Here is a 25,013-nt window from a genome sequence, read left to right as displayed (position 1 = left end):
ACCTTATTTCTACCCTAAAAGGATCAAGGACCATAAAAGGGACCCAAATAAACAAGGATGTCAGCTCAGGCACAGACCAACGTAGATGAAGTAATCAGTAACTTAAGGAAAGATTCACCCAGGAAACTAACACCAAAAAGGAACCAACAGAGATTGCAGAAATGGAAAGACAAATAGAATAAAACGTATCAGAAAACATCATCAATGTCCAATATCAAACAAAACTCCAGAGACTAAGGACAAAGTTGAGACAGTAATAAAATGTCAAACTGATTCAAATTCCATTATGTAAGATCAATATGCTAAACCGTGTAACTGAAACATAAGCAACTCTACAAATAATTCTTCCCAATGTTGTCATAAATATTATGAGGGACTTATTAAAGAGTATTAAATATGTACAGTTTTCAATACATTTTAAACTTCCTAATTCAGAGTTCGCTTCCAATTCTACTAACACAACCATGGTGATACTAAATGTTACTAATGTAACCACAGTGATACTAAATGTTACTAATGTAACCACGGTGATACTAAATGTTACTAATGTAACCAACGGTGATACTAAATGTTACTAATGTAACCACAGTGATACTAAATGGAGTATGAGAAAAGGAGATGAAAGCACTTTACTTACAGGTGACCCACCATAAGGAGGATTATTTACAGGTTTCACCACGTTGTGTCTCTGTGTGGAGTCAAGAAAGACATCATCCCAATGTCCTTTCTCAATTAGTTCCTTGAAAACAAATTTGAAATATCTATCAAAATACTTGAGTAAATGATATTATCCAACAAATGTCTGTGTCAGACAGTAAATGCAATGTATTTTGGTGAAGAAAACACTACCTTTTTAATTCTGGAAAGCTCGGTCACTGCTTGTTTATTCCCAGGTTCCAGAAGTAAAACAGTTTCAAAATCTAGTGAGAATTTAAAAAAAATAACAAAAGAATAAAATGACTTCTATGGCATTCAAAGCATGACGTCTTTAGTTAATAATCCTCTTATTTTCTTCACTAATAATATTGGCTTTTTGCAACAGCTTCTTGTGTAGCCTAGACTGTCCCTGAGCCAGCTATACAAAGATAACCCAAACCCTAGTCACCTTGTCTCTGTCACCCAAGTGCTGGGGTTGAGAGCACAACACCACACCCAACAGACATCTCCTACCTCCTCGAGGTTTACGTGGGACACTGAAAGGGGAGCAATAGTAAGAACAAGTGTTTGTTAAGCTGCGCACATGAACTTTCTCGAACCTTGATTTGCAGATGACACAGAGAGACTTCAGGAGCACTGCACACAACCACTGAATAAATGAGGGAAGAACTCCCCTAAGAGACCACGTCCCAGAATATTACTCAGAATTTGAAAGGCAATGAGAGCAGGTGTGCTCACACACACCTGTAATCCTAGTATTTGGGAGGCATTGGCAGGACTGGTGTGAGTTGAAACCTAGCCTGGTCTACACAGCAAATGCTACACAGTAAGACTCTTGAACACTGAAGCTGGTAAAGGCACCTGCCACAAGCCTGACTGATCCTTTCTACCTCCAGGACCACGTGGTGGGAGGAAAGAATGAATTCTCTACAAGTTGGCCTCTGACTTCCACCTGTGTCTATGACATGCATGCATGTAAATGCATGTTCAATGAAATAAAATGTAAAAAAATAAAAATTTTTAAAAAACGTTAAGAAGAAGCTGAGATGAAGCCTCAGCACACAGAACGCTTAAAAACATGCTAAGTTAAATAGAGCCAGCAATACGGCCATGAGCCTACCAATCAGCAAACCTACCATGACCAAATTTAGCCCACTGTTACAGCACATGCCTAAAATCCCAGCACTGAGAGGGCTGAGCAGTTCGAATACTAAAATAATGAAGTTAACAAAAAACAGCAGTTGCCAGGGGCTAAGGGAAAAGGAAGATCAGCAATTAGCATCTGGTACTCAGATTAGAAGACAGACAGGTGGCACAGCGCTGAAAATAGACACTTCACATGGTAAGACTATCAAAGTGCTGTGCAACCTTACCATGACTTGATAAAATAAGAATCACTGGGCTGCTGCTACACAGGGCTTGGAAAGCAACTTGCAGACGTAAATGTACATATCAGAAAAAAGCCTGAAATCCACTCTGTAACCAGCGATGTCAGGAAGTTGGAAGAAAAAGGCACAGGGCCTGGGTTTAAACCCAGGCGTCTGTCTTCGAGTCTCTGCTGTACTAAGCCCCAAGACCAAAAGCAGCTCAGGGATGACAGGGCTCATTTGCGCTCTCAGCTCTCAGATCACACTCCATCACTGAGGCGGTCAGGACAGAACCCAGGGGGGGCCACAGGAGGTGCTGCTTAGTGGTTTGCTCCCCATGGCTCACACAGAGGCTTTCACAGAGCACCCAGGACTTCCAGGCCAGCAGGAGTGGCACTACCCACAGGAAGCTGGGCTCTCTCATATCAATTAACAATCAAAAAATGCCCCACAGGCCAAATGGTTAGGGGTGTTTTCTCAGTAGGAAATTCCTATTCCCAAATGACTCCGGCTTGCCAATTACATAAAACTAGCCAGCAATAGGTTGTTGTCTTGTCTTTTTCCCCCAGCATAGATTTCAAAGGAAACTAAAAGAGAGAAAACAGCAAGTGAGACCAAAGATGAAGGAACAAGGGATGGAAGCGATGAGGGAAACACACAGGTAAAACCAGGCCAGTTCTCTCAAGACTGACAAGGTCACAGGGCAGGGAAAACAAACCAACCAACCAATCCACACTTCAGGAATGACAAAGGCCTGGTGGGTATGCTGAAGCACCCCTTTAACCCCAGCACTCAGGGGACAGGACAGTTCAAGGACAGCCTCGTCTACACTCTAAGTTCCAGGGCTCCAAGGGAGACCCTGTCCCAAAAACCAAAACAGAAGAATAAGAAGGAAATCACTGTAGCCTTCAGGTTAATCTCGATGCCCAGCTGCTGATAGTCTCTTGACTATTTCTTGTTTTCCCTGTTCATGTACAATTCACATTTTCCTTCCATTCACTTGGTGATTAACCATACTTATAAATAATCAAGCACACTGTGGAAGGTCCAGTTCTCACCTTCATGAGGCACACGTGTCGGATTTCTAGCCTTACCTTGCTTGGCCTCATTGATCTTTCCCAAAAATGTTCTTGCAGTTCCTCTTCTGGCAAAAGCTTTTGAATATGAACCATCTAGTAAGATAGCTTGTGTGCAGTCTCTTTCAGCTTCTTCATACCTATTGAACACAGTAAAATTACTAACTGGACAACATGTAGCTTATAGAAAATAGAATCCTGGGACTGGCAAGATGGTTCAGTGGCTAAAGGTGCTTGGTGCCAAGCCTGATCACCTGAGTCCTTTACTGGGACCCACATGGTGGAAGGAAAAATCCAGGTTGTCACAAGTTGTCCTCTGACCTCCCCTCACATGCCATCTCTTTCTCTGACTCTCTCTGTCTCTGTCTCTCTCTCTGTCTCTCTCTGTCTCTGTCTTTCTCTCTTTCTGTCTCTCTCTCTCTCTCTCTCTCTCTCTCTCTCACACACACACACACACACACACACACACACACACACACACAAAGTAAAATGAATAAGAAAGAAAGGAGGGAAACAGAAGACAAAATACAAACTAAAAGACTTTTGTTGTTTTGTTTGAGACAACAGTCTTATTATGTGGGCCACGTTGGCTTAGAACTTGCTACCCTCCCTCCTCAGCCTAGCATATATAATTTCAATTAACAATTCCCAAAACTCAATCTTTAAAGAGAAAGATCTTTCAAATTTTCTCATTCCCACTAAATCCTCGGGCTGTCTGGAAAGGAAGGAAAGAGACGCAGACTGGGGAGTGAGGAGAGATGGCCACAGCCATAGAGCAGACAACCAAACAAACTAGAATGCCTGGTCCTCCTGCCAAGCTTGGGACCACCACACACAATCTCTGATTTCTTCACTTCACTGTGTAGAACACTGGGAACTGTGTCCTTGTCTGAGCTCCCAGCAGTGGAATTCTGTGCACCACTGCCCCAACCCTCATGTGAAGATGAACAGGCCCTGCAGTTCCCAGGTTGCCAATCCTTCACAGCACAGAGGGACTCTGGTCCTCTGTCACCTTGTCACATAAACCACAGACTTTCTTACTCCCTTGTCTTTGATTCTGAACAGTCAGGACACAAGCCTCTAGCTCAGTGGCCTCTGCAACTCTACAGTAGTTCCTCATGTAGGCTAACTCCCGAATATGAGATTATGTCATGCCTACTTCATAACTGTAGTCCTGCTGTCAGGAACTGTAATGTAACTGTCTGATATGGACCTTTGCGGGCTGAGAACCATGGCTGACTCCCTCTCCTTCAGCTCACCGGCTCAGGGCTTCCCTTGGCAGAGCTGCTCATTAGCTTCCCCCAGGTCCTCACACCTGCTCGGCCTCTGCCAGTGTCTTCCCACAGGCAACCACAGGTCTGTAGCCCACAGGGCTGTCCCTCGGCACCACCACAGTGATTTTATTTATTGTTGTTTCCCTTTATGTCTTTCCCTCTTTTCATAAAGGCCATGTTTATTAAAAGCAGCTGTACATTTACTATCTGTACATTTAACATCTACCACAATACGACACAATTTAGCTGTCTACATAAACTAGAAACCCATACTATAATTCAAAAAAAAAAAAAAAAAAAAAAACTCAAAAGATAAATGTTTAGGAAGACAAAAAGAAAAAAAAATTCTAGCAATTGGTCTAAAGATGTAAAATCTCTAACAAGATAGCATGTTTGTCAACAGACTCATATTATTCATTTAAAATCATTAGATATCAAGTATGGACTGTACATGTAAGCTACATTAAGAAAAGTTCAACTTATAAAACCTTTAAGATGGTGGGAAAGACCAACTAATAAAAAATATAGTTCAGCCAATGGTGAAGTCTCTGCCTTCAGCCCTGGAACCTCCTCTTCTAACCACAGGTCTGCTGGCTCTGACATCCTTCACCGCCAAGTGTCTGTCTCATCCCCAGGCAGCAGGAAGTGACTCCCTTTTTGAGCCAAATCATAGCTCACTTCAAGTTCTAGCAACCAAGATTCTACCTTTTGGAGGAGCCAACTCTGACTCTGTTTCCTGTATCTAATACTACTGAGTTGTTTTGGATGTTGTTTGGTGTGGTCTTTCAAGACAGGGTTTCTCTGTGTAGTGCTTTCTGCTTTGAAACTTACTCCATAGACCAGGCTGACCTCAAACTCAGAGACCAGCCTGCCTTTGCTGCCAAGTGCTGGGACTAAAGGTGTGCCACCATACCCAATATACTACTGAGTTCTTTTTATGTTTTATCTCAGTCTGTAACCTCAAAAATAGGGTTGTTCTAAAACCACCCTCTTCAAGTACTAAAGCCCGGCCTCAAAAGTCTGGCCACTTCTTTATTAATTAGCATTTCATTGCCTTCTGAAGCTAATTACTTACCAAACCACAATGCACAATTTCCTGGCTCCCAGACCCTTCCCTCACTAACTCAGTGTTACCTTGTTATCTCCCCGAAACCAACTAGGACTACAATGTTTCTTATACACTAACAACTTGAATGCCTTTATTTTTCTTTTTCTTTCTCTTTGTGGGTATGGTAAATGTTCTTAAGTGTGCATGTGAGGTCAGCAGGAGTGTCTCTGGTTACTAAGTGTGCACGTGAGGTCAGCAGGAGGGTCTCTGGTCACTAAGTGTGTATGTGAGGTCAGCAGGAGAGTCTCTGGTCACTAAGTGTACACGTGAGGTCAGCAGGAGGGTCTCTGGTCACTAAGTGTGCATGTAAGGTCAGCAGGAGTGTCTCTGGTCACTAAGTGTGTATGTGAGGTCAGCAGGAGGGTCTCTGGTCACTAAGTGTGCACGTGAGGTCAGCAGGAGGGTCTCTGGTCACTAAGTGTGCACGTGAGGTCAGCAGGAGGGTGTCTGGCCACTAAGTGTGCACGTGAGGTCAGCAGGAGGGTCTCTGGTCACTAAGTGTGCACGTGAGGTCAGCAGGAGGGTGTCTGGCCACTAAGTGTGCACGTGAGGTCAGCAGGAAGGTGTCTGGTCACTAAGTGTGTATGTGAGGTCAGCAGGAGGGTCTCTGGTCACTAAGTGTGCACGTGAGGTCAGCAGGAGGGTCTCTGGTCACTAAGTGTGCATGTGAGGTCAGCAGGAGAGTCTCTGGTCACTAAGTGTGCACGTGAGGTCAGCAGGAGGGTCTCTGGTCATTAAGTGTGTATGTGAGGTCAGCAGGAGAGTCTCTAGTCACTAAGTGTGCACGTGAGGTCTGCAGGAGGGTCTCTGGTCACTAAGTGTGCATGTGAGGTCAGCAGGAGAGTCTCTGGTCACTAAGTGTGCATGTGAGGTCAGCAGGAGGGTCTCTGGTCACTAAGTGTGTATGTGAGGTCAGCAGGAGGGTCTCTGGTCACTAAGTGTGCATATGAGGTCAGCAGGAGTGTCTCTGGTCACTAAGTGTGTATGTGAGGTCAGCAGGAGGGTCTCTGGTCACTAAGTGTACACGTGAGGTCAGCAGGAGGGTCTCTGGTCACTCTCCACCTTCATGAGTCTTTTGCTCAACATGGAGCTCACCGGCCAACTAGACTTCGAGCCTGGCAGCCTGAGATCCGCCTTCCAGACCACGCTCAGCTTTTACGTAGGTTGTAGGGATGCAAAGTTGGCTCTCATGCTGGGAACTGAACTAGTTCCCTCCCCACCCCAAGTTCTCCCCTTTCACTCCATCATCTAACTTTACACAGTTATGGAACTCAAGACTGTTGTTGAAGCTTTAGATCATGCACCTTTTGTTCTACGTTAGCCTCTGATATAAAACTACCTTCCAAGTGCAGCAGAAGGCTTGTGGTCCTATGTGTGACCCTAAAGCATGTACCAGAAAAACAAATACAAGTAAGAACAGCATATTCCTTTAGTTTAACACATTACTCAGTTTCTTATGAACACAAACAATAAAATCAACACAATGTACTCACAGACAGCCTCACCTCTACAAAGGAATTATTTTTGATATTTAGTCAAACCATTTTGGGTCTTAATGACTGAACTAACACATGACTGTTTAACTACAAGATCCAGTTTTTCATAAGCTCTCAAGAGATGAGAAAACCATTCCTGGCTAATTAATAAAAGACAACGCTCAAGTTGTGTGTGCTGCTTTAAAAAGGTTGAATGTACATGGTCTTCCTCAGTAACCTTCCTAACCTGAAATCCTTTGAGGAGTGTGAAACCGGAAAAGGGAAATAGATTACAGCCTTGGTTTCAATCATCTTGAAGTGAAATGTGCTTTCTGTCAATTACAGAGATAGTCAAGCACCCGAGTCAAAGCAGGACCTGTGACTGTCACCAATAAACACACATTATTACTTATAATACCACACATGCCTCCTTAACACTCATTATTGTGTCAGAATCACAGTAGTAATTCCTCCTACTGCTTGTCCACATGTGACCTTACCTCAAAAATAAGGTGGCTCAGCAAGTAAAGGGTTTTGCCCATAAACATGACAACCTAGGCTTGATCCCCAAATCAATGTGGGAGAAAGAGAGAACCAACCTCTGTAACCTGTCCTCTGACTCTGCACATACCACCCTCACACATAAATGCACTAAAGATCTTCAAACAGTACACAATATACTTGCACTGTACAATTCTATTGAAAATGGAGAGTCAGTAACACTCACATGATACATATAGTATCACACGCACACACATTCCTTCTCTGCATTCCACTGTCATTAACTGTAATGAGATCCCTCCTGGGGCTTGGCTCCGCACTGAACACTAAAGCACTTCTCTGCCATATGAGAGGTTCTGAGCTCTAAACTAGCACCACTACAAAAAAGCAGAGACTAGAAGAAAGAAGAGGAAAGACTTGAACAAAGAAGATAGATGACAAAAATACTAAGTCAACTAAAGTCAACTTTGTTAATTAATTATTTAAAGCTGCACTCTACAGTAAAATATAGGCGAACTTACTTCTGGATCTTGAGATAGGCCATGGCTCTGTTAGCTGGGAGGAGGGCGTTGGTGCTGTCTGCTGCTATCCCTCGGGTGTAGCATTCAATTGCTCGCTCATATTTCCCCTCTTTGAAAAAGCCATTGCCCTGTTAATTTGAAGAGGTGTGTGAAAGTCAAAACATGCCGAACATTACCTCAATTCAGATCGTAGAGAAAACAGTGGTATTAAGACGGTATTTATACGCTATTCTCATTGCTAATGGAACAAGATGGGGTCAGCCCAGTGCAGGAAGTGCTGAGCAATCACGAGGACCACAATTCTGACTTCCGGAACCAGGGAAGCAGACATGAGCTCAGGCTTGCCTCCCCAGCGGGTCCAGCCAATCAAGCCTCCATGTTAAGAAGAGATCATGTCTCAACAGCAACAATGTCACACAGAGTAACAAAAAGATGTTCTCTGGCCTTCACACAATTATATCCAGCTACACATATATACCACACATACACAAGCACACACACTTAAAAATACAAAAATAAATAAAATCTAGTTTATAAGACACCTAGAATATATTAGCATAAATTTCTTAAGTGACAGTGTTCTCTTTTCAACACAAAACCACTACAATTACTCTACAACTTCATTAATAATCTAATTAAACAGTAAAGGCCCAGACATCACACTAAGTCTTTACTACGTTAGAAACTAATCAAAAAAAATGTTTGCCGAGCTTCCTGGGGGAATATGGCTTAAAGACAGAGAGCTTCCTATTGAGTGCAAGGCCCTGGTTTTGACTCCAACACTCAAAAGCTAGAAAAGGAGGGGAGAGGAGAGGACAGAAGGAGAAATAAGAGGAGAGGAGGAGAGAAGGGAGATAGAAGGGGAGGGGAGCAGAGGGAAGGAGAAGAAGAAAGGAGTAAGGAAGAAGCAGGAAATAGAGGAGAAGGGAAAACTGTACAAGAAAATTACAAATTCAATTCCCCCCACAGGGGTGGTTTTCTGAGACAAGGTCTCTTATAACTAGACCATCTCAAAACTCACTAGGTGGCTGAAGATGGCTCTGAACTCCTGGTCCTCCAACCCCCACCTCCCAAGAGCTGAGATTATAGATATGCACTAACATACCCAGCTCCAAAGTCAATTTTTGGGAAAGAACACAATACTAGATTACACAGCCTACTCTTAAGTAACATTAATATACCTAAATAGAACAGATTTTATTTTTAATGCTGAGATTTATCTTTACTTTATGCGTACGGTGTTTCAATGCATGTCTGCCTATGCATCATGTGTGTGCCCAATGCCCAAGGAGACCAGAAAAGGGTGTCAGATCCCCCGAAGTTAGAAATACGAATGGTTCTGAGGCATGACATGAGAGCTGGGACTCGAACCCAGGTCCTGTCTTAGCCAGTGTGCCATCTTCCAGCTCCAGTAAGTCAGACTAGATTGAACCAGAGCCTCTGTTTATAATCAGTCAAATAAATTACAACCAATAATTTCATAAGTACATTTTAGGAGTTTTCTGTGGACCCACAAAAGTTCATTAAATTAGGGACTAGAGAGATGTCTCAGCAGTGAATAACACTTGGTGTGTGTGGTACGTACACACATGCAAACAAACGTGTACTTTATGTTTATGAACTATAAAATAAATACGTGTCTTTAACTTCATTTTGAGACGGGGTTTCTCTGTGCAGCACTGGTTGTCCTGGAAGTCACTCTGCAGACCTGCTTCCAAACCCGTCTCACACACCCTACTGCTTCTGCCTTCAGAGTGACAAGATTAAAGCCATATGCCACCACGCCTGACTATTAAACTAAAATGTAATTAGATCACTTTCTCCCAAAAAAAACCCATTAAATCTTCTCAGTTGAAAATATATAGATTTCAGTCAGAAAGTCTTATAGGAATTATAAACACATTATAAAAATAAACTGTCTCTATGTTAGATTTGTAATTACCTACATATATAGTTTGTTCCCTAAACCTAGACACTCTTATAGTTATTTTGCAGGTGACTATTCTTATATATTAAGGCATCAGTAACTGAAATGTTGAAAAGTAGCCACCAGAGGTTCTAGTGTACTTTTCACCTCCACTTCCTACTCAAAAAGATGTTTTTGAAGTTAGAGACAGAAATTTAACTGAAATACAAGAAAGCAGGAGTCACATCGGTGGACAGACGCACAGATGAGAAACCCATGGGAATAGAGCCCATCAGATGGATTACCAGGTCTTTCTCTGTGATGGCCTTCTGCCTGCCCCGCTGATCTTCAGTGACTCTGTTCTCCCCTTCAGTTGGTTTCCTCACAGCAGCAGCTTCCGTGGGACGTGAGTTTTCCTTGGATGTTAAAGCCTAGGAGACACAGCACTCAACTAAAATAAAACAAGTAACGCAAGAGGCATCTATATTAGACTTGAATGAAAACTACTAAATACATTAAAATTTCTGCTACACTCGAATAATTGGAATACTTTGTATTGTAGCTCATTCTTTCTACTTAGTAAAGTAAAAGCAACATATATGTATATCCATAAAACAAATGCAATATTCTCCCTATTTCAGTTAGAATAAGCAGTATCCAGCAAATACAGTGGTGTTTACTTAATCTACAAATATTTGCCAAATTTCTATCTAGTCCAGGCACCATTCTAGGTGCTGTTTTTCAAACATAAGATAACTGAGATCACATTTCTAAATCTCCCAGATTTATTGTTTGGTTATCATTTGACCTAATACATAAGAAAACACACTTGGAAACTATAATGAAGATGAGATTTTAGCCAACAACTTATGTGCAGTAAATGATATTTAGAATCAGATTCCCCAATCACAGGCACTTCTTTCACAACTCGCATGAGAGCAGCAGCCACAGCTGTGAGGAAGCCGAGGGACGGGAGCCTGCGAGGTTCCACCCCGGCACTCACCCGCACTCAGGGCACAGTTGAGCACTGACTACTGCCCCTTTCCCTTGGAGACTTGCTCTCAGACTGGCCTCAGGTTCACTGTGGAGGACAAGCTGGCCTCAAACCTGGGCTCTGCCGCCTCCCTCCCGGGTTCGGGTTACTGGAAACCAGTGCTGGCTGCTCTACTGTTAGGAAGGTGTACTTGTACTAACATGCAGTTTACACAGCAGAGTGACAATACATAGGCACTGATCACAGAGGTAAAGAGCACACACACAGTCGGGGGAGTAACTCAAAGTGGGCTGGAGACGGTTCAGTGGTTAGTCACACTGCTGCTTTTACAGAAGACCCAGGTTCCGTTTTCAGCACCCATATCAGTGGTCCACAACCACCGAGATCTAACTCCAGTTCCAAAGGATCTTGTGTCCTTTAATGAACACAGAAATGCACATAATTGAAAATAAAATAAATTTCAAAATTATTTTCAACTAAAAAAAATTTTTTTAAATAAGAAAAAAAATTAAAAACTGTCCTTGGAGGAAAAATGAGCAACAGTTTTGGAAATCTCAGCCAACTTTTTTCTTAAAACCATATTTTATTTTTATCTTATATAGCAATACCATTTATATTTAATGTTTAGATGGAGTTGTAAATAGAATTCAAAGAAAATAAAAATTTAAAGTATCACTTTTCCTAAGTGGGTCAACAAGCCAATTTGTAAAAACGATTCCCAGTTAGGGGTCGGTATCACTAACACTGCCTGTGCCTTAATGGTTTGGTTAAACTGTATAGAACATGAAATAAAATTATACAATTTCCGTCTAATTCCAATATTTGGATGACTGAGGCAGGATGATCGCTTAAAGTTTGAAGCTAGCCTGGGCTATATATGGTGGAATCCTAAGTTTGAAGCTAGCCCGATCTATTGTGATGGTTTGCATATGCTTGGCCCAGGGAGTGGCACTATGAGAAGGTGTGGCCTTGTTGGAGGAATTGTGTAACTCTGGGGCTGGGCTTGGAGACACTCCTCCTGCCTGAGCATGCTCAGTCTGTTCCTGGCTTCCTCTGGATGAAGATGTAGAACTCTCAGCTTCTCCTGCACCATGTCTGCCTGGATGAGGCCATGCTCTTGTCTTGATGATAATGGACTGAACCTCTGAACCTGTAAGCCAGCCTCAATTAAATGTTATTTATAAGACTTGCCTTGGTCATGGTGTCTGCTCACAGCAATAAAACCCCTAACTAAGACAGCTATATATGGTGAAATCCTAAAAGAAATCTATTTGGAGGCAGGGAGCCGATGAACAGCTTAGTGGGTAAGTTCAAGTCCTCGACCTTACATCGCAGCCCTCAACCACCTATAGCTCTAGTTTCAGAAAATCCAATGCTCTCTTCACTACCACAGGTACCAGGCTCACAAGCACACAGGCAAAATACTCACACGCATAAAAATAAACTTTTTAAAAATCTTAAGTATATACAAAAATCTAAGCAAAAACTTTCACCTTCATGATATAAAAGTCAAACCTAATGAGCTTTAATGGTTATAATTTACCTGATCAATTTTCCTGAGTTCATTTGTTGCTTCGAAGTTATCTGGTTCCAGCTCTAACACTTTCTCATAATCTAAGTGAAACAGGAGAGAGCATTTTTGAGACCTGTACAAAGCCAGACAGTAGCTACATGTGACACTGCAGCAACTGTTGTGTGGTAAATAAACTGATGACAGCCACTAAGCTCCTAAGCACTTTTCACTCTCTCCCAGAGCAGACAAGACACCGAGGAAGCCCTTTCACCGGCCACGTCCCACCAGCCATGTCCCACCGGCTCCGGTGCTTGTGCAGTCACAAAGCACAGAGCAAATCTACTCAGCATAAGTTCCAGTCCCACTCTGTAGTTATTACACAAGTCTCGCTATGAAGAACAAGACAGTTTACTAACAAACACAAATGCTGGGCTTGCCTCCTGACTCACAACAGCCACCAAAATGACGTCACCTTTATTTGCAGATGAGAACTGAGGTCAGAAGCCACCCGCTGTGGCAATGTTCAATTAAGTCAAAATCTGAAGCAAAGTCTGACCAGTGCAAACAATACATTCTTTCCCAAAAATAAGACATCTTTTAAATTTCCAAAAAAAAAGGGGGGGGGGCTGGTGGGCTTAGCGGGTCCAGGCACTAACTGCCAAACCTGACAACCTGAGTTTGACCCCTGGGCCCTCCCACCCCGTAGAAGGAGATAGCTGACTCCCTCGGGGTGTTCACTGGCACACACACACATCCTGCAGTTCTTTAAATTATAAAAAAAAAACAAAATTTAAATTGCCAAAAAAGCAAGCTTTGTTCAAGCGTGCTGTGAAAAGAGCCCTACACTGGCACAGTATTCTCTGAAGAAACTCCTCCGGCTGACTGGAGAGGAGCAATACCTTTTCTGGCGTCCTCCAATTTCTGCAGAGCAAAGCGAGCAGCGCCTCGTCTGGCGTAAGCCTTGGTGTAACTCCTGCTTAAGGCTATTGCCAAATTACAGTCAGACTCAGCAACAGCAAATCTGTAATTCAAAACCATCAAAGGGCCGAATTACTCCCCAATTACATGCATATTCCCGCCTCCCTTTATTTAACTAAAGGTAAAAATAATCTCTTCCCTCCCCCACCCCAGTGCAGGAAACACAATCCAGGACTTGGAAACACAACTACTGTACACGCTGCTACACACTGTACTACTGTGTACTCCACTATACTCACTACAGCAGACGACAGGAAGCACACTCACTACTGCAGACGACACGAAGCACACGCACTACTGCAGACGACACGAAGCACACTCACTACTGCAGACGACACGAAGCACACTCACTACTGCAGACGACACGAAGCACACTCACTACTGCAGACGACACGAAGCACACGCACTACTGCAGACGACACTATGTATAGTCACTATAGTACACTACTACTCAACACACACCCAGTCTACAGAAGCAGTGATTCTTTTTTTTTTTTTTAAAGACAGGGTCTCATTATATAACCCTAGGTGGCCTAACCTGGAACTCAACATGTAGAGCAGGCTTGCCTTGAATTCCCAAACTCACAGATATCTGCCTACCTCTGCCTCCTGAGTGCTGGGATTAGTGTGTGTCACCTCGCCAGGCAATTTCTGTTTTTTGTGGGATTTCAAGAGTCTATAAGAAAAGAAAAGACAAACTACAAAACTGTCAGAAGACAGTTGTTATAAACAAATACTGAGCTGCTCATGGTGCAGCACTTGGGAAGCAGATGCAGGCAGATCTCTAAGTTCGAGGCCAGCCTGGTCTACAGAGATAGTTTTAGGATAAACAGGACTACACAGAGAAACTTTCAAAAAATCAAAATACATAAATAAACAAGTGTCAAGAGTTACATTTCCAGAATAAAGAATTTTTAAAAATCAACATACAGCTAATAGGAAACAGATAAAATATAAAACAGCATTTTACAGAAAAAAATGTTAAAACAAGACCACATATATAAAAAGATGTCCAACTTCATTAATGGTTTAAAGAATACATAGGCTACGCCAGGCATGATGGTACATGCACGCCTTTAATCCCAGCATGCAGGAGGCTGACAAGATCTTTGAGTTCAAGGTCAGTCTGGTCTGCATAATAAACCAAACACAGCTGCATAATAGGAACTTATCTCAAAACCACAAAAGAGGAAAAACAAAAGCAAGCAAACAAAAAACAGGTTTAACATATAGCACAACAAAAAAGTGCTAGCCTAGTTAGCTTGCAGGAGATGTTTGGGGTGGGGGTGGGAGGGGATCAGACACAGGAATGTCACTCATCTGCAGAGTGCCTGCCTAGCAAACATAACAAACACCTAGGTTCAGTCCCAACCCCACAACTGGGCAGGATGGGGCACGCCTGTAAAGAAAGGGAGACAGCTGGAAAGCAAGCGATCTCTAAGTTCGAGGCTAGCCTGGTCTACAGAGGGAGTTCCAGGCCAGTCAGGGTACACAGAGAAATCCTGGGGAGCTGGGGGGAAGGGGGGCGCAGCGGAGGGGAGAGGGGATCAGAGGTACAAGACTACACAAAAAGTTAGAGGCCAACCTGGGTTAAAATCCCTATTGGGAAGAGGAAAGGGAAGAAAAGGGGAAAAGGGGAAAGGGAGAGAAAGGGGAAAGGGGGGGAGGGGGAAAAGGGGGGAAAGGGGGAAGGGGGAAAAGGGGGAAGAGGAAAGGGGGTATGGGGAAGAGGAAAAGGGATATGGGGAAAGGGAGAAGGGGAAAGAGAAAAGAGGGAAGGGTAAAGGGGGAAAGGGAAAGGGAAGAAGAGAAAAAGAAAAGGGGGGAGGGGGAAGGGGAAAGAGGAAGGAAAGGGAAGAAGGGAAAAGAAAAGAAAACCACTTTATACCCAGCAAACAATTAAGACCTCAGGTCTGTACCCACACTGCTGGGGGGTCAGAGCAGACATTCTCTGTAACACTAATGGAAACAGAAAGCAGTACAACGCCCTGTGGCAATTACTTACCCATCAGCCCATAAGGCTACATGGGCTTTTGCCAACTTAATCCCCTACCAAGGTGTGCAGAAGAGCTCAGCATGAACAAGCTGCGCTCAGCACTCCTGCCTATGCTGAGCCAGACCCTTTACTCAGGCAGGCCTTAAACTCAGGGTCCTTCTGCATCTGCTTCCCAGAGAACCTGGGCTCATAGCCTGTCAACAGGCTATATTACTCTCCAGACTTAGAAACGGGGAATATGTATGATAGTTATCAAACACTTTATGATATTAACATATTCCAATAAATAGAAAATCTCAAAGCCTGGTGATAAATACTTTAATCCCTGCACTCAGGAGACAGAGGCAGGAAGATCTCTGTGAAGGCATCCACATCTACACAGTGAGTTCCATGCCAGTTAGAGGCACAGAATAAAACCTTGTCTCAAAAAAAAAAAAAAAAAAAAAAAAAGGAAAAGAAAAAGAATAAAAAGAGAAAAACTCAAAGTGCAATACCATTTCTGCTTCCAAATAACTAAAGCAGTAAGAATGTCTTCCTTCTTGATGTCTTTTAGAAATCCCCGTACTAGGTTAGCTCATGTGCATGTAATGTTCCCCAACAGTAAATGTGCACTTACAAGTTGGAAGAATGTAAAGATAAGGAAATACTGGAATATAATTAAGTTTACCATAGAAAGGTCTGCAGAGTAAATAGCAAATACAGTTATTTGAATAATACAAAGAAACGAACAGCTAAAAACTTAACAAATTAGTTTTTCCTTTCCTTTTTTTCCCTCCCTTTCTCTCTCTGGCTTTCCCTCTCCCTTCCTTGCTAGTGCTGGGAGTGAGTGAACAGGCTACAAACACGCTTGTCAGTAACCTGGAATCCTCAGACACAGCTGCTTCTTCCGTTTCCTTTTCCTAATGAATAAGGTAAAGAACATCAGTGCTTGACTTTCATGGGAGAAACTCCTTAGCACACAAACTCTGAGCCCCAAATGTTTACAGTTAATTAAATAAATTACTCCATAAGGGAGTAACCTATAAGAATTTGCAGAGTAAAAGAAATGTGGTGTGCTTTCAATCTCTTCTGCAGTTCATTATAGGCCTTTTGAAAGCTAACCTCCAGGCAGGCATGCTGGTGCTGCCCTTGATCACAATAGGGAGGCAGAGGGAGGTGGATCCTAGGTCTACACAGAGTTCCAGACAGCAAGGGTTACAGAATGAAACCTTGTCTCAAAACAAAAACAAAAGCAAAGCAAGTAGGAAGAAGCCCAAAGTGCAGACACAGGAGAGCTCACACACAGCCCTCACTTTTGTGCAGACACAGGAGAGCTCACACACAGCCCTCACTTTTGTGCAGACACACAGGAGAGCTCACACACAGCCCTCACTTTTGTGTAGACACACAGGAGAGCTCACACACAGCCCTCACTTTTGTGTAGACACACAGGAGAGCTCACACACAGCCCTCACTTTTTCAGTCTAAAGTAAGCGGACGCTCTGTTTGTTGGCAACACAGGATTGTAGGGGTCGGCATCCATGCCTTTCGTGTAGCATTCAATGGCTTCATCGTATTTTCCTTGCTTGAAGTACTTATTGCCCTGAAAGAAAAAAGAATCAAGCAACACGGGTACAATCCAAGCCATCTGTCAGAGGAGGGTCAGCTCATGGAAACCTAACAAAGGCACTACAATCTAACCTGAAAGGGAAACTGAGCCCTTCAGAGCTGCTGAGGATACAGGGCTAAACGTTCAGTATTTTAGATTCTGCTCCCAGAACCTAAGGGACCAGGGGACAACACGACATCTGCTAAGTGTCCTAACGCTCCATCAAGTCACCTGACTTCAGAAAGAGGTCACAGAGACTTCAGAGCTGGACTGTGAGCAGTTCACTCTACAATGAGGAGAGTCAGGACCAAGAACAATGCCCTCGTGCTTCTATGGGAAGCCATGCCATCAACAAACCACAGTGATAAAACACTGGGAGTCAAGAGACCATAAATTATAGAAAAAAACTATTTTGTCCACCTGTTTGGGTGACCAAACACCCAGCAAGAACCAACAGGACAGACTTTTAAAAGGTCGGTAATCTGGGCCCTGACAGCCTAGGTGTAGGCTGCCAAGGCAGCAGCACTCACAGCAACACCACGGTACTAGAGACCCTCCCCATGTCTGCCTGTCAGCGCTCACTGCCATCCCTCACATCTGGGCTTGTCCCACTGTCCTCTTCAAGGCACTGGTGCTGTGTCAGTGATTATAAGCTCAAGCTGTTTTCCACTTCTCAAAACTGTTCCTCCGGTTTTCATAGCTCTGATATTAACAGCACTGTGGTCCTTTTAGTCCAGGGGCTCTGTTAAGGATGATAAAAGCACACGGACTAGAAGACCTGTGGCTCTTCCTACTGTGCCGAGAGCCTATGCGTTATTAAAGGAGGCCGTGTGTTTACCAACAGCCAGGACAGTGTGTCCTAGTCCTCGAAACTGCCAGATGCTACTATTGCTTTAATGAGTCACCAACATCACAGTTCTCAGGACCACAGGCCCTGCCACTGTGTGTCCTGATCTCAGGAACAGCAATTCTCTGTGTTTTTTTAGTTTCAGACAGTTGGATGTCTCAAGTAATGACATTCCTCCTCTAGTCTGCTTTCAAGTGACAACCCACCAAGCTACAAGCTCAGACCCTCTCATGTCCCACTTAGGAAACATAGGTAACACTTCTGGTCCCTGCAGAAAAAAACCCCTCCATGTCCCTGTTTAGCATCAGAAACCCTGAAGATTAAAAAATTACATTCTCACAGGGGACACAAGACAGAAATACAGGAAAGAAAAGTACTGATACATGAGAAGCAAACAGAACCTTTTACCCCAGAGTCTCTGAATAAGAGATGTTTTTGCTACCTGGGAGGCAAAAATGCTAGGGCAATTAACACTTGCTGTGAAGGTTACTAATATAAAAATAATATCCTCTTCTGTTAAGATAGCAATGGCCTACACGAAAAGTCTGAACGTATATGACCTTGGATGGGGTCTGATTCCTTCCCCAGACAGGATTCCCTACAATGGATCCCTTGTAGCTTCCCTGAGAATCCACTAGTATTAACTACCTGTGACACCGACCACTGCTCTGCTTACAGTGGAGATGCTCGACCTGCCTGCATCCCTGCGTGGCCCATTCTCTCCCTTGTCAGCAGCACTTCCTCAGGGCCCTCTGGAACCACCTTGCCATCTCAGCTAAGGTTCTTAGCAATCCTTCAAAGACACCTTCAAAACCACCAAAACCCAGCGTCTGACTGGTGAGCACATATGCAGGTTCTGGATTGTGTCTCTCCTCCCGAGAACCCCCTCTTTTTCTTCATGCTTCTCCTTAAGCCTGTGCTAAAATATTTTTATTAAAGCCTGCCTCTCTAAAGAAGAACTGATGTATACTGAACATTACAAAAGGTGGCCAGAGATGGCCCGTGACACAGAGAAGTGGGAGGTAAGGTTGACACCAACAGTCGCACACATCGTTACTTCCAAATACCACTAATAGCATGGATGATCCAGGTGCTGTGCAAGCACGGAGAATCAGGTCACTAAACACCAACCGCCGAGGGTTAGCAACACTCTGTTCCCTTTGAACAGCTAAGAAAGTGAGTTACAGAAAGTTTAAAGAACTTGTCACAGATAGAACCAGGTAATTAATCTGGCTCTAAAGAATATGCTCCTGCCTACACCGCCACTCAGTAAGGAGAGAGCCAACAACAACTTAAGTGTCAAGATCTCTAGAACGATGCTAAGAATTTTAGAATTCACTTGATTTTATGCACAGCCTTCCTCCCTGAAGGAACCCAAAACTAACCTAAAGTACCTTTTCTTTTAGAACAAGAGCCTTCTGGGAATCCACACGAATGCCATCTTCGTCTGACTCCGACTCCTGGGACACAGACTCGTGGGTGCTGTCTTCTTTATCAAGCTCATCAAGAATACTGTCCTGCAAGCATGAGCAGACAGTGTTCAGTCACCCTCGATGGGGCTTAAACTGTTAGGATGTGAACAGAAGCCAAATTACCTCCTACAGTTAGGGGCTAGAGTCAGCTGTGCACCACATCTAGCTCTTACACAGGACCTTTAAAAAAAGATTTTAGTGGTGCGTGTGAGAGAGAATGAGACAGTGAGACAGAGGGAGAGCACACATGCATGTCTGAGTACATGCATGTGTGCACATGCAGATGTCTGTGGAAGTGAGAAGGACATCAGACCACCTGGAACTGGAATTACAGTTGTGAGCCAGGCAGGTGCTGGGTACATGCCCATGCCCTGTGCATGAGCAGCCAGTGCCCTCAATGGCCAAGTCACCATCTCTCTGGCCCTACCCACGACTGTTTAAAGATTACATTGTGAGTGACTGACATTCTGGGGCACTCATCTGGAAAGAAGGAAACTCATTTAAGAAATGCCTTCATCAGACTGTCCTGTAGGCTATTCTGTAGAGGTAATTGTTCTTAGTAACCTCAGAGGGCCCAGCACACTATGGGAAGTACAATTTTGGGCAGGTGGTCCAGAGTTGTATAAGAAAGCAGTCTAAGCAAGCTTTCAAAAGCAAGTCAGTAAGCCATGTTCCTCTCTGCCTCAGTTTCCTCCTCCAGGTTCTGGCTGAGCTCCTGTTCTGCTTTCTTATGGAGTTGCTAACCTGTATGATGTTAATAAGTCCTTCCTTAAATAGATTTTGGTCAGTGTTTTATTAGTGATGGAGAAGCACATTAGGACACCTACTTTCAGCTGATGTGGTGGTACATACATATCTGTCTGTAGGTCGGCACTCCTGAGGCTGACGCAAGAGGATCACAAGTTCAGAGCTAGCTTGGACTACATATGAACCCCTTTCCCACCATAAAAACAGGGTAAGGAAAGCATTGGTCCTAAGGACATGGTTGTTTTTCATGTCACCTGTGACTAGTAGCTAACTCCAAGAAGTTTTTATCTAACTACTAAAAAGTACATAATTAGATAAACTTACCACATCAAGTTTGGCCCAGGCATCATAATCGAAAGATTTTATTCTGTTTTTTTTGTTTTCTTCTTTGGTTTTTTTGGAAGAATCTTTAGCTTTACCTTTCTTCTTTTTCCTAAAATTCCCATTTCGAATAGGAGGTAAATTCTAGACAGGGGAGCATGGGAAAAAAAGACAAAGAAATTATAAATCAATCAATCAATCAATAAATCAAGAAATCAACTTTATCATTTTGCTCTGTTACTTCTGTATAATTAACCATGTTTGAAATAATATTTTCTTTTGGTTTTCCAAGACAGGGTTTCCTGGCTGTCCTGGAACTCACTCTGCAGACCAGGCTGGCCTTGAACTCAGAGGTCACCTACCTCTGCTATTGAGCTGGGATTAAAGGCTGGACCACCACTACTTGCCACTAAATGTTTTCAGATAAGAAATTCTTTCAATTTAATTTTCAAGAGACTCATCTTATAATATTGATTATGGGGACTAGAGACACAGCTCAATGGATAAGAGCACTTGCTGTGAAAGCGAAAGGAGCTGAGTTTGAATCCCCGGCGCCCAGGTAAAGGCCACGCATGGCCACACGCCCTGTAATCCCAACAGGAAACAGAGACAGCAGATCCCAGGAGCCTACAGGTATGTCAATTCATTGAAAGACATTGTCTGCAAACATAAGGAGCTGAGCAACAGAGGAAGGCACCTCCAAAAGTGTCACACGGGCACATGGACACATCAACACCCAGAGCCTCCCACAAAAAGTAGTGATTATGTTTATCAGTTCAATTCATTATCGATAAATGCTGCAGGTTGTTCAGTCGTCACAAGAAAAGTATTAACTTGAAATCTGAATTGTGCCTTTAAAGTTACAACTATAAATTCAAACTTCAAAAACTACCTCATTTTTCAGTTCGTATGGTGAATGAGCAGAAAAGTTCAAAGGCAGCCAAGCTTGTCTCCAATGGCTACACAAAACATAGAAACCTAGCCAGATTTCAACACACCGCTTAATAAGAATAGTGTAACCTTAGTCGTATCTGCATTTTAAAGCCAATACTGTTTATAAATTATTAAATATGTGATTGTGTTATCTTCAGATATAGACATGCCTATATTTTAAGATTACTTTTTAACCTTTAAGTACTATCTCATGACCATCCTTTCACTAAATACCCACCAAAACTTGGAACATCGCATGATAGGTTAGCACACAAGTATTCAAAGCTTAGTAGGAAGCAGAATCTCTGAAAATGTTTACAATTACACTCTAATCTCAGCATTTTTATGTTTTTGTTACCAAGATCTTATATAGCCCAGGCTAGAGTCAAACTTTCTACGAGTCCTGGTAGCCTTGGCTATCCAGGAACTTGCTCTATAGACCAGGCTGGCCTCAAACTTACAGAGCTGTGCCTGCTTCTGCCTCCCAAGTGCTGGGATGAAAGGTGTGCGCTACCACCACCTAACAAACCTAGATCCTTCTTCCTCCACTGTTCAACTACAGTATTACAGGCAACTTTGAGACTTCACAGCACATTTTTCAGGGCCCTGAATTATTTTTAAATGTTTCTATATTTTAAATTTAACGATAACACAACTCGGCAGGTCAAAGCGCTTGCTGCAAGCCTGTTGACTCAAGTTCAATTCCTGGAGCCCACTAAAGAGAACCAACCCCGGGGAGTTGTCCTTTGACCTGTAAGCACGCGGTGTGGCATGCTGGGGAGTGTGCATTTGCACATGTACACTGTACGAGCACACACAGTGATGGTGAGTAGGTTCTTCCCCATGTATGAGCAGAGACCCTCCGCTCACCTCCTCGGGGACGCCGCTCTGCCTCCTCAGGTCCTGGTCCTTCTGCTTCATGTCCTCTTCCCAGTGTGCTAAGTCCCTCATGAAGTCCTGCAGCTCCTCTGCATTGTGCTTCACCTGGAGCTGCAATTCGACCGCCTTACTTGTGGAAGTCATCATGTCCCGCAGAGTCTTGGGCACACAGAGTTTCGAGAATCAGAACGGCAGGTGCTTCTATTTAAGAGGGGGTACATCCCTATCAAACCGCCATCACTCAGGCATACTGTTAAATAGAGAACTTCATTTAAACCTGGAGCGATGGCGTATGCCTGTGAGCCCAATAGGATCAAAAGGCTCAGGGTCAGAGTGCGCCGTCAAGTGAGGAGCAGGGAGGAAAAGAAAACAGGAGGAACAAAGGAGTCAGAAGGCGAGGGACAGACTAACACACCAGGCCATGGGATGTTGGCTGTCATTCTAAAAGCCACATAAAGGTATTAACTGATAATATAAAAAAATAACCTAGGGCTGGAGAGGTGGCTCAGTGGTTAAGAGCACTGACTGCTCTTCGAGGGGTCCTGAGTTCAATTCCCAGCAACCACATGGTGACTCACAAAAATGGGATCTGATGCCCTCTTCTGGTGTATCCAAAGACAGCTACAGTGTACTCATAGATAATAAATTAGCAAATCTTTAAAAAATAATAATAACCTGATTGCTGATTAGGTTGAGACACTGAGAAGAGAAAGACAAATGATGTTCTAGATTTCTGCTTGGTAGAAATTGGTAAAATGGTTTTAAGTCAATAAATCCAATTCTGAGGGACCGTAAAGGCAGGGCTCCTGACTAAAGTGCTAACCACTCGAGCCTGACAACGTAAGGCTTGGCGGTACCCACACAATCTCTGGTACCCAAAGGTGCAAAGGAAAAACTGACTCCACAAAGTTGTCCTCTGATACTGTGCACCATTGAAAAAAGAAATGCAATTTTAAAAGGAAAAAATTCACATTGTGGGAGGGGACAAAAGTGTGTGGAATACAGTGTTTAGGGGCCATCAGAAGATATCAAGTAGGTAGATAAAAGACTAGAGATAACTGGGGGGTGGGGTGACACCATTACAAAGGTAGAAACTCATTTGCAATGGAACACGCTTAGATACAGTACTAGTAGAAACTGGGCAGAACCTGAAGAATGGCAGTCTTAGGGAACAGGAAGAGGTCAGAAAAACTAGGCATCAGTACCTAAGGATCTGGGGGGATATGAGGGCTGTCACCCATGGCCTGAGAACATTAACATGCTGTCTGGGAAAGGTTAGCAATGCAAAATGCCAGGCGAGCATTTCAAGACATTAGGTCATAAAAAGATTAAGAATAGTCACAGAATTTTCTAAGGATAGAAATGAGTTAAATTAATCACATTACATGGGACATAAATATAACTCTGTCTTTAATAATGTTAAGACTCAATCCATTGGAGACACATGAACATACAGCGGGGCACAGTTGGCTTATGATTCCAGCGTTTCAGGAGGCAGAGGGTGCCTCACAAATTAAGGTCAACATGACAACTTAGCAGACCCTAGGAAGAATTTTTAAAGGGCTAGGACATAGCATTTGCCAACAAGTGAAAGATGCCGAATTCAACCCTGATGACAGCGGGGGGGGGGGGCACAGAGTCAGACAGACGAAAAGGTACCTTAAGATAGGAAAACTTGGAGGAGGGAGTTATAATAGCTTTTTTTCCCAGTAAAAAGAGGCTGTTGTAAGTGTAAACGGATCTTCTGACTCCGCCTCAACAACACAGTTTAAGCTTCACGCAGAGTCAATATTGGTTATACGCATGCATTTCCTTCATCAACAAATCTAGGATAATGCTTTGCTGGACACAGACCAGTACACCTGCCAAACGAAACCCTTAAACTGCATGCCTTCAATCCTGGAACTCGGGAGGGAGGCAGAGGCATGCGGTTTCCGACCAGCCTGGTCTACTACACAGCGAATTGCAGGACAGCCTGGGCTACAGCTCTCCTTCCACCCACCCACCCACCCACCCCCTGGTCCTAAGGCAGTCCATGCTGACGGGACAGGGTGCTTTCCACAGCCAACCAAAAGCTTCCAGGGCCTGGGGAAACACTTTCACATTTCGTACCCAAGGCAAGCCTGCCCACCCTGGCCTGAAGGAGGCGGCCAGTCCGCCGCCCTCTCCGGACCGTGGCTCCGGAGGTCCGGCCACCGCGGACGGCCCGAGCCCGGACGCAGAGCCGGCTCAGGCCGAACCCTGGGCGGCGCGCGGAGGGCGCACTCGGGAACCGGCCCCGCCGCTGCTCCCGGACCCGCCCCGCGCCCCAAGCACCCCAGCAGCCGGAGGTAACGGCGAAGCCTGCTCACCCAACCCGGCCGCCACCACCCTTAACGGCGCAGGGGAGAAGCGTGCCGTCCCACACCACCGCCGGAGGTCTGCGTCTTCCCACAAGGCCCTGCGCGCCGCTCGAGCGTGCGCAGAAGGTTCGCCTCAGGCGCCCGGCTGCTCTAGCTCTGCTTGCTGCGGACGCAGGCTGATGCTTTACCCTCTTCTAAACTAAGCTTGAGGATCCCCAAAAGTGCGCCCATCCTGGCGTATTCTGACCTCAAAAACATAAAGCGTTTGACTCCCCCTCGATTGTGTCTCTGACAGCTGCCCTGCTTTTCACTAACCAGATGTTTGTAGCCTCTGAGGATCCTAGGAGAAAGTTACTGTAACTTCTAAGAGCCGTCTACGCTGGTAACTCTGCTCTTTCCCCTGTAAGGGTTCCGTGTGCCTTTTTTGTTACTAACCGTTTTCCTTTTTGTAAGAGTATCTGTGGATATCAGGCTTGTGTCTGTCTTTAGACAGACCCTGTCTTATCTAAAAGAAAGAC

The 25,013-nt window shown here is 44.0% G+C and overlaps 1 protein-coding gene across 4 annotated transcripts in view; it reads right to left on the bottom strand.

The window, feature by feature from the left end:
• Positions 1-24,572, bottom strand: part of RPAP3 (RNA polymerase II associated protein 3) — a 31,260-nt gene extending 6,688 nt beyond the window's left edge. Inside the window, exons 1-12 of one of the 4 annotated variants that reach the window (XM_080938829.1) lie at positions 24,505-24,572; positions 22,145-22,312; positions 20,345-20,485; positions 19,196-19,318; positions 16,821-16,948; positions 13,292-13,413; positions 12,423-12,493; positions 10,191-10,316; positions 7,980-8,107; positions 3,119-3,240; positions 850-920; positions 638-739 (exon numbers count right to left, since the gene is read on the bottom strand). In XM_080938829.1, coding sequence (XP_080794955.1) covers positions 638-739; positions 850-920; positions 3,119-3,240; positions 7,980-8,107; positions 10,191-10,316; positions 12,423-12,493; positions 13,292-13,413; positions 16,821-16,948; positions 19,196-19,318; positions 20,345-20,485; positions 22,145-22,300 — 1,290 coding nt within the window. In that variant the 5' untranslated portion in view covers positions 22,301-22,312; positions 24,505-24,572. Of the gene's footprint in view, positions 1-637; positions 740-849; positions 921-3,118; positions 3,241-7,979; positions 8,108-10,190; positions 10,317-12,422; positions 12,494-13,291; positions 13,414-16,820; positions 16,949-19,195; positions 19,319-20,344; positions 20,486-22,144; positions 22,313-23,812; positions 23,853-24,265; positions 24,414-24,504 lie in introns of those variants that run through there. The other 3 variants (XM_080938830.1, XM_080938831.1, XM_080938832.1) reach the window with 3 other exon arrangements.
• Between the last annotated feature and the right edge of the window lie 441 nt (positions 24,573-25,013).

This window comes from Micromys minutus, assembly GCF_963924665.1.
Source record: "Micromys minutus genome assembly, chromosome: 27".
Lineage (NCBI taxonomy): Eukaryota > Metazoa > Chordata > Mammalia > Rodentia > Muridae > Micromys > Micromys minutus.
The sequence above is the reverse complement of the archived record's forward strand: the minus strand, read 5'-3'. Positions and strand labels throughout refer to the sequence as shown.